This window comes from Oryza glaberrima, chromosome 8 (genome assembly GCF_000147395.1).
Source record: "Oryza glaberrima chromosome 8, OglaRS2, whole genome shotgun sequence".
Classification (NCBI taxonomy): domain Eukaryota; kingdom Viridiplantae; phylum Streptophyta; class Magnoliopsida; order Poales; family Poaceae; genus Oryza; species Oryza glaberrima.
The window spans coordinates 3,920,215-3,934,764 of NC_068333.1; the positions used below are offsets into that span (position 1 = coordinate 3,920,215).

Genomic DNA, 14,550 nt, shown 5'->3' on the forward strand with positions numbered 1-14,550 from the left:
ATATATTACCTTCTTTGTTTTCATTCTCTCATTGATCCATATAGCCTTACTTTTGTTTTTGAACGATCAATTCATATATAATTAAAACTGATATAAGCCACACTATCTCAATTGTTTATAGCTTTTTAATAGTAAATTAGATATAAAAGTTATATAAAATATAGCTATCTTACATGTTATTTCTACTAATATCATACAAAATTCCTGCAACAATGCGCAGTGTTTCATCTAGTTTCAAAGAAACTTGCACGTGACGCGATAGAGGGAAAAACTAGATAGTGCATTGGACTTTCAAAGGGAAAAAAAGTTTTAGCGTATGTTCACTTTTCTATGGAATTGGGGGGCATAGAAGGTCATTTCATAGGATTTATTTGCATCATATTCCTTTGTGTGCAAAGGGCCTCACATGGTTTTATTTCTAAGAGTTTGGATCTTCCGAAACTCCCATAAAAATCCTTCAATCGAAAGGAGACCTAAACCTTCTCATTCCATCACCCATCTCAAAACGTGCACTTCCCGTAAAAATCCTTCAATCGAAAGGAGACCTAAACCTTCTTATTCCATCACCCATCTCAAAACGTCCGCTTGTTCTCCAGCATACTGACCTCACGCTTGATGAAGAATAATGTTAAGGATGATAAACAGAATATGCACTCACATTTTGGTTCAATATGAAGGAGGTAACACCCAATCTAGTAAGGGAACCCAAAACGTAGGGCCATTATGAAACAAATAAAATGGCAGATGATGGATAATCGTGGGGTTTAGTTAAATTTATATAATATAAAGCTAACCAATAGCTTGAAAAAGTAATCAAAGCAATGTTGATGAAAAGTTTATTTAGAGAAAACAAAATTTTCAAAGCATGGCATGAATAATCCGCTTGATACTCCGTAATCCATTATCTGCTTTTAGTTGAACGAACGGAACCTAACATGGATCGGGCATCTACTCATTTGTCATATCAAAGTGTAGATCCATTGCTATCGTCGTACTAGCAAAACCAATATAAATAGCCAAGACGATACAGTCGGGAAAACCGATAATACAACATAAAACATACTACATGACATGCTTTACTCCAAGAATTACATCACATTGAATTGATATCATCACCTCCTCCATGTTAGAGATACCTACATGTGGTGAAGAAAAATGCTATATAAACCAAAGACGTGCTTTGTTTAACGCCATTGTTAGCTTTATCCTTTTTTTTTCAAACGACAAGATTTAACCATTGACAAAATTCTCATAATGTTGTTGTTTGAATTATTATCAAATTATCTGATATGATTGACTAATTGCTAGCAAATTATCAAATGTGTGCCAAATAATTTGGTATCACTATTCTTGATCCTGTTATGTAGTCAATAAAGCTCTCTCCCCCCCCCCCCCCCGGCAAAAAAGAGAAAATCAAATGTGTGCCGAATAATTTGGTAACTTTTTCTTTTTACCGTTCCAATCATTTTGGTACAGTTGATTTGTGGGATTTAAAGCTTGAACCTTCATCGGAGATCAGTTACATACTTCAGTAGCGCCTCTCCTCTACCGTCACAAAATGCTGAGAAAAACGAACCGTAGACCAGGCCACAGGGCAAGTCAGCAATCCACAAGAACGATACCAAGGGCTCGTTTGCAAATACTCAGAAACACAAGGGCCCCCAAAAGGGGAAATTCGTTAGCCGGTAAAATGCAACCCCCCAAAATAAAAACCACATCACAATTCACAAGTAGTACTCCATTCACCAACACAACTCCCAAACTCCTCTCCTCCAAAAGAGATAGACTCTGTCCCCCGTCTCCGTCTCTCTCCCCATAAGAGGCGAGGGCGGAGGAAGGCTTTACGAGCAAACCAGGCCATTACACCCCCAAAAACTAAGGGAGAGAGAGAGAGAAAGAGAGAAAGGCAAAATACACAGGAGGAGGGGACACACGCCTCCGCCTCCACCTCCTCCCGAGGCGATAGCGAGCTCGCCTCCGCCTCCGCCTCCGCCGCGCCGCCCCGCCGACGACGAGGAGGAAGAGGCGACGCCACCGCCGCCGCCGCAGGAGGAGGAGGAGGCGACGCCCGTGGGGAGCTCGCGCGACGCCGGATCTCGCGATCTGAGGGGCCCCCGCGCCAATTCCCCCGCAGGTGCGCGCGCGCTCCACCCCCCACGATCCGCGGCGGGGCTCGATCCCGATTGGGTTCGTGGTTCATTGCGTTTGGTTTGGTTTGGATTTTTTGTTTTTTTTGACCTGCTCTCCTCTGTGCTTGGAATTAGGGTTTTGCGGCGGTGGAGACGGAGATGAGCGTGGAGAGCCCTGGAGGAGCCCCCGGGAGCTAGGGTTTCGCGCGACGGGACCGGGACGACGGCCGCCCCGACAAGCTCCTAGGTCTTCCATGGGAGATGGAGGTGTCGCGTGCGCCGTCCCGCCGCAGCGTGCAGTGGAGGGCTTCCGCGCCGGGGGCCTCGTGAGGAGACCAGGGGGAGGAGAAGCCATGCCGGACAAGGGGGAGAGGGGACACCACACCACCAGCAACAACCACCACAGCCACAGCCACAGCCACCGGAAGCATCAGGCCGAGCTGGAGGAAGGGGAGCTGCTCAATGGGGAGGCTGACAACAGCAGCAGCCGGGACTTGGAGAGGAGCATGCCTCCCAAGAAGTGGCGGAAGGTGCTGGCTGCCTCCTCTGCTGCAGAGGTGGAGCCGGGGGAGATTGTGATGCCCTCCAAGAAGGCGAGGAGGAACGGGGAGCTCGAGAAGGGGGAGATTGCCCCCGAGAGACAGAGGAAGGACAAGTCTGATAAGAGTGGGAGGAAGTCGAATAAGGATGAGGTGGAACCAGGGGAAGTTGCTCCACCAGATAAGAAGCGGGACCGGGATCATAACAAGAAGCTCGGCTCGTCGGCTCAGGTACGCGATGACGGCAGCAAGAAGGGCTCCTCGTGGGATTCAGATGAGGAGCCAGGTGAGATTAGGCCAGAGAGCAGCAGCACTGGCAGTGCAAGGAAGAGCAGGGCAACAGAGCCTGAGAACAGCAACCACAAGCACCAAGCTGATACATGTGATCAAACAGGTTCTAAGAGTCGCAGGAAGGGAGAGGCAAAGAGTTCTGGCAGGCATTTGTCAGGAAGGAATCGTGACATCTCGCCAATGACACGGGATCGACATGAGAGGAGCCCAGGGATCTTGGGGCGCCATCCTCATGATCGCCTCCGCCATGACAGGAGCCCAAGCCGCTTGGAGCCCTCCCCACGGGACCGCGGTCGCCACTATGACAACAGAGACCGCAGCCCATACATTTCTCCACGCCACAGAATGCGCCCATCCCATTACAGGGATAACACACCGAGCCGTGGTGAGATGCACCATCACAGGGATAACACACCGAGCCGCGTTGATAGTTCTCCTCGGAGATCTCAGCACGAGGACTTCAGAGACCGAAGCCCACCTCGTCGTGATAAATCGCCATCTGAACGAGGTCGGACTACTGAAAGCCATGAAGCAGGCAAGAAGAGCAGAGGTGCTAAGCTTGAAAACAACAGCCTGGAAAAGGCACAACACAAAAGTAAATCAACAAAGCAATCAACTAAGTCTAAGAGCAGTAGCAATGGAAGTAATGAGAAGATATCCAAGGAAAAGGCAACTGAGACCATTCAGTACACTGAGTTGCCACCACCACCCCCTCTACCCCCGCCGCCACCACCTCCTCCGCCGCCACCCCCGCCTTTACCGCCTAACATGCCTCCTCCCCTGCCTCCACCACCAGAACCTGAACTGAATGGAGCTCCTGCAGAAGATGTCTCAATGGAAGAAGACATGGACATCTGTGACACTCCACCTCACACTACTAGCTCAGCACCTGAGCCCACTGAACCACCCGCAAGCGATGTGGGGAAGTGGTTTTATCTTGACCATTACGGTATTGAGCAAGGACCTTCTAAGCTTGCTGACTTGAAGAAGCTGGTGGAAGATGGATATCTTCTTTCTGATCATCTAATAAAGCATGCTGACAGCAATCGGTGGGTGACTGTTGAGAATGCAGCTTCACCACTGGTTCCATCCGAATTCCCCTCAGTATATTCAGATGTCTCAACACAGCTGGTTAGCCCGCCAGAAGCCCCAGGTAATTTACTTGATGAAGCTCGAGAGGAGGCATCTGGTACTGACCATGAACAAATGAAGGAAGCTTGTGCAGAAGAGCAGGAAGATTTCTACATTGATGACAGGGTTGATGCATTGATGGATGGATCTATCATGGTGGATGGTCAGGAGCTTGAGATTCTTGGAGGTAAAAATGCTCCCTTGTCGTTTGAACCTGAGATTCAAAATGTTTTTTTTTTCCCGTTCTCTTTTGGTGCCAATGGGCTAGCTCAATTTGGGTTTTTCTTCAGTTTGCTTGGTTATATCCTTTTTGGGGTTGCATAATTCTTGGTGGTATTGGTACACCCCTCGATTTCTTTGTAGGTTTGTAGAGGGGCGGGTGATGCTTCATCCGTGATTTTGCTGTTTAAACCTAATGGTGAGGTGTTTCATGCTGTCCACGTGGTTGGGCCCGGGTTTTATAAGGTGTATAGATCTTCTTTTGGATACAGTTTTTTCCGTTGCAAAATCTAGTAGCGCGGACCTTGTGTTTTCTTGGATTTTTTTGTTGCATCTTTGTTTTGCATATGCACCCCCATGTATTTCTGTTTTTAGTTTGACTGTCATGAAAAAAAAGTAACGATTTCCACAAATGCCCTTCAGATTTATTTATATATACATGTCTCCTTTTGGAAATTAATTATTCTTATGAGTTATGACATCACTTCGTGCTCTCTCTTCATCTCTCGGATTCATATTTTCTGGAACTCTGGATTGTTGGTGTGAAGTTAACCTGCATCTTTGACTTCATTTTTTTTAAATATAAACCTTTGATGAGTGTTAGAAGTGTAGAAATTCCAGAAGCTTTACAAATAATTATATTTTTGTTATTTGGTTGTTCTTCAGAAGCCTTTTTTCCCGCAATTACTTCCACTTCCTCATGGTTGTACTAATGTTGTCGCCTTCTGTCATTTGTAAATTGCAGAGCTTCTAAATGCACATTTTGAGCCAGTCAACTGGGAAAGCGAAGGTATTGAATCAGTTTTCTCTTCACTTGGTTTTAGGATTTGCTCTCATACACGTTTGAATTCTCAATACTAGTGTATGGTTTCCTTCAATTATGTAGATGCCATTCATCTCTTAGGCAGAGTAACTGTATTCTTTTTTTTTTAATTTCTAAAGCTTAATCAGTTAATTGAGCATAATATTTCCTTCAGATAAAGTTTAATGTGTTCTTTCGTGAATATGATGTCATGATACCATAATTAAGTTTCTTTTTGTTACCCTTCATTCTGTTACCATTAACATGTTTTAAAATTCTTATGCTAGATCTTTCAAGGTTCCAAGTTAAATTGGAAAGAGATGATGGAACCAAAAGAAGCACTGAATTTCCAGATAGCAGGACTGCACACATTTATGGCGTTGTTCCTGCTGAGAGGGATACCTATCAGCCTCATATTGAGTCTAGTGAATGGTATTCTGGGAGATGGTCATGCAAAGGTGGTGACTGGAAGCGAAATGATGATTTCAGCCAAGATAAGCCTTACAGGAAGAAGCTTGTTCTCAATGAAGGCTATCCTCTTTGTCAAATGCCAAAAGGGAATCATGAGGATCCTCGTTGGGTCTGCAAGGATGACCTCTACTACCCTTTACGTGCTAAAAAGCTTGATCTGCCGTTGTGGGCATTCTCATCAACAGAAGAAAATGATGACACTGTAGATGATGCCAGTAAAAGTGGTGTTATGCCTGGGAGGTCAGGTCAGACTAAACAACCTCCTAAGGGAGTGAAGGGGACAACGCTTCCTGTCGTTAAGATAAATGCCCGTGTTGTTAAGGACCAATCCTCTTCTGAACACCGTATAAAGCCCAAAGTAGCTGATCGGCCACCTTCTAGATCTTCGCGCTCCCATTCAATTGGGACTGATAGGAGTTCTACCCATGAAGGTTCGTCTCATTCTAAGAAACATCATGAACACGATTCACAAAGTTTGCACAAGTCCAAGTCTGTTCCAAACATTCCAAAGGACCATGTATGTACTGTTGAAGAATTGTCAGTCAAAGTAGGTGACTGGTACTACCTGGATGGAACTGGTCATGAGCGTGGCCCATTTTCTTATTCTGAATTGCAAGAATTAGCTAAGAAGGGCACTATCCTTGAAGGGAGCAGTGTTTTCCGGAAGATTGATAACACATGGCTTCCAGTGCTTAAGGATTTAAAATCTGGTTGCTCTGCTCGGAATGGGGAGGCTGGAAGTTCTACCTCTGCTCTCACACACTCAAACCAGTCCAACTTCCACGAGATGCATCCACAGTTTGTGGGTTATACTCGTGGTAAACTGCATGAACTAGTCATGAAGTATTTCAAGAGCAGGGAACTTACTTTGGCTATAAATGAGGTCTTGGAACCATGGATTGCAACAAAGCAGCCCAGAAAAGAACTAGAAACATTTTTTTCTCACAGTTCAGCTTCAAAGAATTTTGTGCAAGGTACTGTATCAGGTCTTGTCCAAATACAACTTATTCCCCTACCTTATGCTGTAAAAATTTTCTTCTCAGCTATCATGACGCATGTCAAGAAGCAAGTTTATCTTTTCTTCGTCTGTTGCTTTCAAGTCATTCCAGTTGCACGATACACACTCTTTGCTATATTTCTTTTATTCTAGTAATGCAATTGTTATCCTGGTCATTTATTTCTTCTGGCCTGCATTTTGATTTGTGGACCTTCTCATCAATTCTCCTTTTCCCTTTTGATTCATGTAGAGGATGGCGGGTCCACAAAAAGGGCAAGGTTGCTGCCTGATCAAAGTGATGAATATACTGATATGTCTGAGGACATTCTTGCCAGTCAGAAGGATGATTGTTGTTTTGAAGACTTATTTGAGGGGGCTGCTCATGTTAAAGAAAGCCCTCTGAATTCCAGAACGGAAAGTGAAAGCTGGGGTTTATTAAATGAACATGTGTTAGCAAGAATTTTCCATTTTCTGAGGGCAGACGTGAAGTCACTTATTTCTTCTGCAGCTACCTGTAGCTGGTGGAACACTGCAGCCAAGTATTACAGGAGTGTTTGTAGATTCATTGATTTGTCTTCTTTGGGCCCTCAGTGCACTGATAATGTTTTCCACGACATCATGGTATGTTCGCTCATCTTTCTAACTTCAAGATGTTTCCTTTGTCATCTTCTAACTTTGGGCTCAAAATCATGTATCTTCCTTTCAGGCTGGTTATGATATGCAAAATATTAGAACACTTGTTTTAACAGGGTGTTCAAATCTTAGTTCTCTTGCCCTTGCGGAAGTACTTAAGCGTTTTCCGCACATATCATATGTGCACATTCAAGGTTGCAGTCAGCTAAGGGATCTTAAAAACAAATTTCAGCATGTAAAATGGATTAAGAGCTCTTTGAATCCAGATGCATCATACCAGAAAATTAGAAGCTTGAAGCAGATAGATGATGGGAGCAACAGCACATCCAAAGCTGGAAGGATCTTGACCAGTCAGATGGGTGGTTCTGATGAGCTTGATGGCTATTTTGCTGATATTTCAAATAGAGAGAGTTCCACCCTTTCCTTTGGACAAGGGTTCTATAAACGATCAAAGTGGCTTGATATTAGAAAGTCGTCTGCGGTTTTGTCAAGGGATGCACAGATGAGGCGTTTGATGCAGCGGAAGGCCGAGAATAGCTACCGGAAGATGGAAGAGTTTGTCATCAACAAACTAAAAGAAATCATGAAGAGCAGTAGATTTGATTTTTTTGTTCCAAAGGTACTATCGAAATCCTTTAATACAATTTTCTGAACCTTGATGTTTTGGTTGACCCTAATAATAGTTCACGGTACTTTATTTTCTATTCCAGGTTGCGAAAATTGAAGTTAGGTTGAAAAATGGATACTATGCTCGCCATGGCTTTAGTTATATCAAGAATGACATCCGTTCTATGTGCCGAGATGCATTAAGGTAAAGTGGGTCTAAATGAAATGAAGGCTTGCAAAGTAGTTGAATTTTATGTGATAATGTACTATCTGACATTTGATATGCCATTACAGATATAAAGGTCGAAGTGACTTGGGAGATATGAAACAGATTGTCGTGGCCTTCATCCAGCTAGCAAAGAAACTTGAGAACCCAAGGTTGATTTCTGATAGAGATGGGACAGCAGTTCAGAAGGACAGTTCTGACACGAGTCAGTATTCTTCAGATCTGAAACTCAAAAAGAAACAGAGTAAAACTACGTCAGAAAGAAGGGGAGCAAACTGGACTACTGCTGGAGCTGATCCGTCATCTCGTGCATTTGACCGTGAAATCAAAAGAAGTCTTTCTAAATTAAAGAAAAGGGATATCGATTCTGGTAGTGAAACATCTGATGATGATGATGGCTACTCTGAAGGTGATGAGACTGAGAGTGAAACTACTGTTTCTGATACAGAGAGTGATCTTGATGTAAATTCGGGAGCATGGGATTTAAAGGGAAATGGTATGAAGTTATTTGAATCAAGCGAGTCTTTGACGGATGATCGTGGATGGGGTGCTCGCATGACAAAAGCAAGCCTTGTTCCCCCAGTGACTAGGAAGTATGAGGTTATTGAGAAGTACCTAATTGTAGCAGATGAGGAGGAAGTACTGAGAAAGATGCGGGTCGCTTTACCTGATGACTATTCAGAGAAACTGCTCTCGCAGAAGAACGGCACTGAAAATTTGGAACTACCAGAGGTTAAGGATTATCAACCTAGAAAAGTACCTGGGGATGAAGTTCTTGAGCAAGAAGTGTATGGAATAGATCCATATACACATAATCTCCTACTTGAAATGATGCCTACTGAACTTGATTGGCCATCCTCTGACAAACATACCTTTGTTGAAGAGGTTTGTCCTGGTGAATAGCCATTTTAATTTCGTTTTTAGTTTACATGCAGGCCTAATTCTTTGCACTTGTACTATTTTTTTTTTCACTGCAGTTGCTTCTGAACACCTTGAATAAGCAAGTGAGGCAGTTCACTGGTTCTGGAAATACTCCCATGGTTTACCCCCTTAAACCTGTAATTGAAGAAATCCAAAAGTCTGCAGAGGAGAGTGGTGACAGACGGACTTCAAAGATGTGCCTTGGAATGCTGAAGGCCATGAGGAACCACCCAGAATATAACTATGTCGCCTATAGGAAGGCATGCATTTCGTGATAACTAATCCCTGCATACCATCTTAACTAACTTCAGTCTTTTTAACTTTTTCTCTGCATTTTCTTTCAGGGTCTTGGAGTTGTTTGTAACAAAACGGGTGGATTTGGTGTAGACGACTTTGTCATCGAGTTCTTTGGGGAGGTATGTGATTTTTACGATCAACAAATCTTCCTAGATGACATGCAAAGGGATATAACAATGGTATAATATTTGTGAAATTGCAATATCTGCAGGTATACCCTTCTTGGAGATGGTATGAAAAACAAGATGGCATTAAGCATATACAAAACAATAGCGACGATCAAGCTCCTGAGTTTTACAACATTATGCTAGAACGGCCAAAGGTATTAGTGCAATCTCAAATTTTTTAATGTGACCTTGCATGTGACTTATGTTATTCCAGGTCAAGGTACATATAACTGATCGTTTTACCTTTGTTATGATAAAAAGGGAGACCGTGATGGGTATGACTTGGTTTTCGTTGATGCAATGCATAAGGCTAACTATGCGAGCAGAATTTGTCACTCCTGCAACCCTAACTGTGAAGCAAAGTAAGCTTCTTAATCTTCAGATTAGTACCTTGTGTGGTGTATGTGTACTGCCTTATCACTCCTCCTATAGTACTTCCTCTGTTTCAAAATATAGTGTGCATTTTGTTTCGTTAGGACAAGAGTTTGGCCAACGATTACTCTATTATGATATAATTTTTACGACACATAAATTTATTAGATTCATATCCAGAAGTACTTATGATTATACTTTTGTATCACAAATGATATTCTAATAGAGCGATTGTTGGTCAAAGTCGTCCTAACGAAACAAAATATGCCCTTTGTTTTGAAACAGAGGGAGTACCTTTTTAGTGTTGACCTGTACTTTTGGACTGTATTTGTGGAAGGGGTTTACTCTGTTAACTAAATTTATATATGTGGTGTTGCAGTTTGCACGTAATATATGCTTGGCCCTATCATTTACGCAACTACCTTCTATTGTCTTTTTCATATTTTGAAAGGCCTTTGTGACTTCATTGTTGTTGTATTCTGTGGTAGATCCATCCTATGCTTTGAACTGTAGTGGGGGAATGCGATTTCACTCTTCCTGCATGTCTACTTCATTCTATTTGGTTCACCATGCGCTGTTATATTTTTTTCTGAACAAAGTCCCTGATGGCCTGTTTTTGTTGTTCCAGTAGTGAAATTCAGAAATTGAGAACAAACAGGGAAGGGGGCAGCAATCAATGGATGGCTAACAATTTATAAAAACTGAACTGCACATTTATAGTTTAAGCATTTTCTGTACACCTGTACCTAATATTGAAGGACTCTTAAGATTGAAGGAGAACTGGCCCCATATTGGTTTCCACAAAGCCCACTTTCCATGCTAGTCAAATTTATAAATTAGTAAAATGCACTCATAAGATTACATGTTATACCTGTAATAATAACTCACGATTATTAAAATATATTTCCAGAGTAACGGCTGTGGATGGTCATTATCAGATTGGAATTTACACTGTTCGACCAATTGCAGAAGGCGAGGAAATCACTTTTGATTACAACTCTGTTACTGAGGTGATTGCCATTTCTAGTTTCTGTATAAGTTCTAACGTAAATTGCTTTATCTTATGAATACATTCTAATTATGCCAGAGTAAAGAAGAGCACGAAGCGTCAGTTTGTCTCTGTGGAAGTCAAATATGCAGGGGCAGCTATTTAAATTTTTCTGGGGAAGGAGCTTTTGAAAAGGTAAACTTCATTCTTGTTTACAGTAATTTAGGAACTGACTCTTGCAGTTTATCAAATTGTCATACACTGAATTTTATACTGCATTATTTCCTCTCATCTACTAATATCATTTGGAACAGGTCTTGATGGAATTCCATGGTGTGCTCGATCGACATAGTCTTCTGTTACAGGCTTGTGAAGCAAACTCTGTTTCTCAACAAGACTTAATTGACTTGGGGAGAGCTGGTCTTGGTACCTGTTTGCTTGCTGGTTTGCCTGGATGGCTTGTTGCTTACACTGCTCACCTGGTAATTGTAGTTGCCATTTTCTTAAAGCTTCTTTTTTCTTGATACAGTAATCAGTATCGTGATCCCTCATGGCTATTTTTCCTGTAAACAAAGGTGCGGTTTATATTCTTTGAGAGACAGAAACTTCCTCATGAGATCTTTAAACACAATGTGGACGAGAAGCGCCAGTTTTTCACAGATATAAACATGGATTCCGAGAAGAATGATGCCGAGGTTCAGGTGGGTCTTCGAACGGCTACAAGTTGCAACGTAATTTACATAAAATCGATCTAATTCTGTCATCACTACTCAGGCCGAGGGAGTTCTGAATTCAAGATTACAGAATTTGACTCATACACTTGACAAGGTGCGCATTTTATGCCCCCTAGCTTGAAGTTATTTAGTATAAGTGAACAAAAAACATGCACTATGCACTAACAACCCAAAAGAAGTCTCTTCTGATGCATTTTTATGGATCATTGTTATGTTCAGGTAAGATATGTCATGAGATGCATATTTGGGGATCCCAAGAATGCTCCTCCTCCACTGGTGAGGCTAACTGGGAGAAGTCTAGTTTCTGCCATCTGGAAAGGGGAAGGCTCGTTAGTTGATGAACTTCTTGAGTCAATGGAACCTCATGTTGAGGAAGATGTACTTACTGACCTCAAAGCCAAAATTCGTGCTCATGATCCATCTGGTTCCGAGGACATTGAGGGAGAAATCCGAAGTTCTCTTTTATGGTGAGTTTAGAATATATTCTTGTTTTGTTTGACCATTAATCTGACTCTTCCCTCCAGTCACCTGTATCTGGAATCTGACCGCCCTTTTCTTCAGGTTGCGTGATGAGCTGAGAACTCTTTCATGCACATACAAGTGTCGGCATGATGCTGCTGCTGATTTGATTCACATGTATGCTTACACAAAGTGTTTTTTCAGAGTCCGAGTAAGTGAAAACTTCCTCTTAATTTTGCAACAAATGTTTGTGATTTTTCTCTGTACCAAAGGACTGACTCAAGGATCACCACATGCAGGATTACAAGACGGTAAAATCTCCACCGGTTCTTATCAGTCCTCTTGATTTAGGTCCCAAATATGCAGATAAACTGGGACCAGGCTTCCAGGAGTACTGTAAGACATACCCAGAAAATTATTGCTTAGGTCAACTCATTTATTGGTATAGCCAGAATGTGGAGCCTGAATCTAGATTGACAAGAGCTAGAAAGGGTTGTATGTCATTGCCAGATGTATCCTCCTTCTATGTGAAGTCAGTAAAACCAACACAAGAGCGAGTCTATGGCAGCAGAACTGTGAGATTCATGTTAGCGCGCATGGTAAGTGCTTACCTTTTATATGTCATTGTGGCTAAAATATTCCAAATTTTGTTCTTGGAACTCGTTCAGTGTGGAAAACAAAAGAGAATATTTGTTCTAGACAATATTAAATCATCTTCTGTTGGATTGAGTATTTCTCTTCATATATGCAATATATTACAGTTTCTTTCCCTGACTCCCATCTTTCTCAATGAAACTGCGTGGTTTTATTACAGGAGAACCAGGCACAAAGGCCATGGCCCAAGGACCGGATATGGGTTTTCAAGAGTGACCCAAGATTCTTTGGTACTCCAATGATGGATGCCGTATTGAATAATTCCCCCCTTGACAAGGAGATGGTGCATTGGCTCAAGACAAGATCCAACGTCTTCCTAGGCTAGCCAAGGAATTGTAGGCAGAGGGTATTGGTTTTTTTCCTTTGGAGATTTTAGTCAGACACCATTCTTTTTTCTTCCTACTCACACCTTTCCTACCTAATCATGGGGATTTAGCTTTTAGATGGCAGGGTAACAACAGTGTCTCTCACCTTCCCCATTTGTACAGCCCCCTCCTCCCCTTACCTTGTAGAGATGTGTTCCATTATTAACTGATAGATCCATCATTGATTTAATGTAGCGCCTTTGCCCCGTCGCGTAGAATTGTCACCTCCCAATGTGCAATGTGGATATTCATGTGTAAATGCAAAACAGTAGCAATCTTAAATTCCAGTGATATGTTACAGATTGTAGGAAGTGGACGTTGCATTTCTGTTGCTCAGTTTCGAGCTGTTTGACCTAATAAAAGTTTCAGGAAGTAGTTTTTTGCAGGAGTGATACAGAAGTGGTCTGTGATAATGAATGCTGGGTGAAAGTTTCGCATGAGAGGAGAAAACATATGCTTCACCTTGAGCTTGTGCAGTTAGGATAGATGTGCAGGCAAATGGGTAGCAGCTGCTTTCTGTTTTAACTATCATGTTCAGTTCATGACATTTTTTTTGTGTGTGTTGGTGGCTTAATACATGAATGTCAGAATGGGATTCCTTGAGCCTCTTTTCTCCTTTTGGGTGGACAATAAATCAATAATGCACCCATATGTACACTCTGCTGACTGCTGGAAGCTGGTCCTTGAATGAACTGCCTGCTGCAACTCTTTTGGAGCCATGAGTAATGTCTCTTTTTGGAGCCATGAGGAGTAATGTCGTGTAAATGCTGACCCAGTATCGACTATGGTGAAGGGCGTCAAGGCAGCTGATTAATTAGGCCTTTGCTTCCAAGGGTGAATAGTACCACTAGCACCCCACAAATCTGAGAGGCTTGTGATGTTTCTACACAATACTTCTTTTTCTAAACCCTATTCATAATGGTTAATCTATTCTTATAAACAACTGTCCATAATCCCAGCTTGGGAGCAGGAGCTGATGCAGTCCAGCAGGGCTGAATCCAGAACCAAAATTGGCATGTCTCCTATACCTATCAATCACACATACTACTAGTTTGTTTATGTGATAACATGGTCAAATCAAATGCTAATGGAATTTCTTAAAACTTTACTCTTGTGTCCGATGCACGATATGTAATTCATACAATAGTTGCTTACTATAATATTAATACCTAATCCCACCTGTCGTGCTGCAGCTGGCTACAGATCTGTAGCTTGCTACTCTTCTCTCTCTTCCTTTATCTCTTTATAAAATAATAAAATATGTTTATAGCTGGCTTATAGCCTACTATTGTACCTGCTCTTAGAGGAGACGTGGGCGGCGGCGCAATCTCGCTGACTAGCGACGCGGACGCGTCGGTTTCTGGTTTGTGATATGTTCGATGTTGATGCTTTGCCTGTAACATTTTGGGCCACGCTCGGCGCAGGCCTGCAGGGTGGGGATGGGGCCCCTCTGAGTCAGGGGCCAGAGCGGCCGCACCGCTCGCCCCTCCTCAAGGCTGGCCCTGATCTTTGGACACATGCATGAAGTATTAGATATAGATAAAAACAA

At 42.5% G+C, this 14,550-nt stretch overlaps 1 protein-coding gene across 1 annotated transcript; it reads left to right on the forward strand.

Moving 5' to 3' along the window:
• The first annotated feature begins 1,776 nt into the window (after positions 1–1,776).
• Positions 1,777–13,312, forward strand: LOC127782567 (histone-lysine N-methyltransferase ATXR3). The gene is made up of 21 exons (XM_052309828.1): positions 1,777–2,134; positions 2,265–4,277; positions 5,055–5,099; positions 5,399–6,556; positions 6,830–7,200; positions 7,286–7,831; positions 7,923–8,023; positions 8,113–8,929; positions 9,022–9,225; positions 9,310–9,381; positions 9,474–9,584; positions 9,691–9,791; positions 10,712–10,811; positions 10,889–10,984; positions 11,104–11,271; positions 11,365–11,490; positions 11,564–11,617; positions 11,743–11,990; positions 12,085–12,193; positions 12,282–12,581; positions 12,797–13,312. The coding sequence occupies exons 2-21, from the start codon at positions 2,384–2,386 to the stop codon at positions 12,959–12,961; spliced, it is 6,786 nt and encodes a 2,261-aa protein (XP_052165788.1). The 5' UTR covers positions 1,777–2,134; positions 2,265–2,383; the 3' UTR covers positions 12,962–13,312.
• The last annotated feature ends 1,238 nt before the right edge of the window (positions 13,313–14,550 follow it).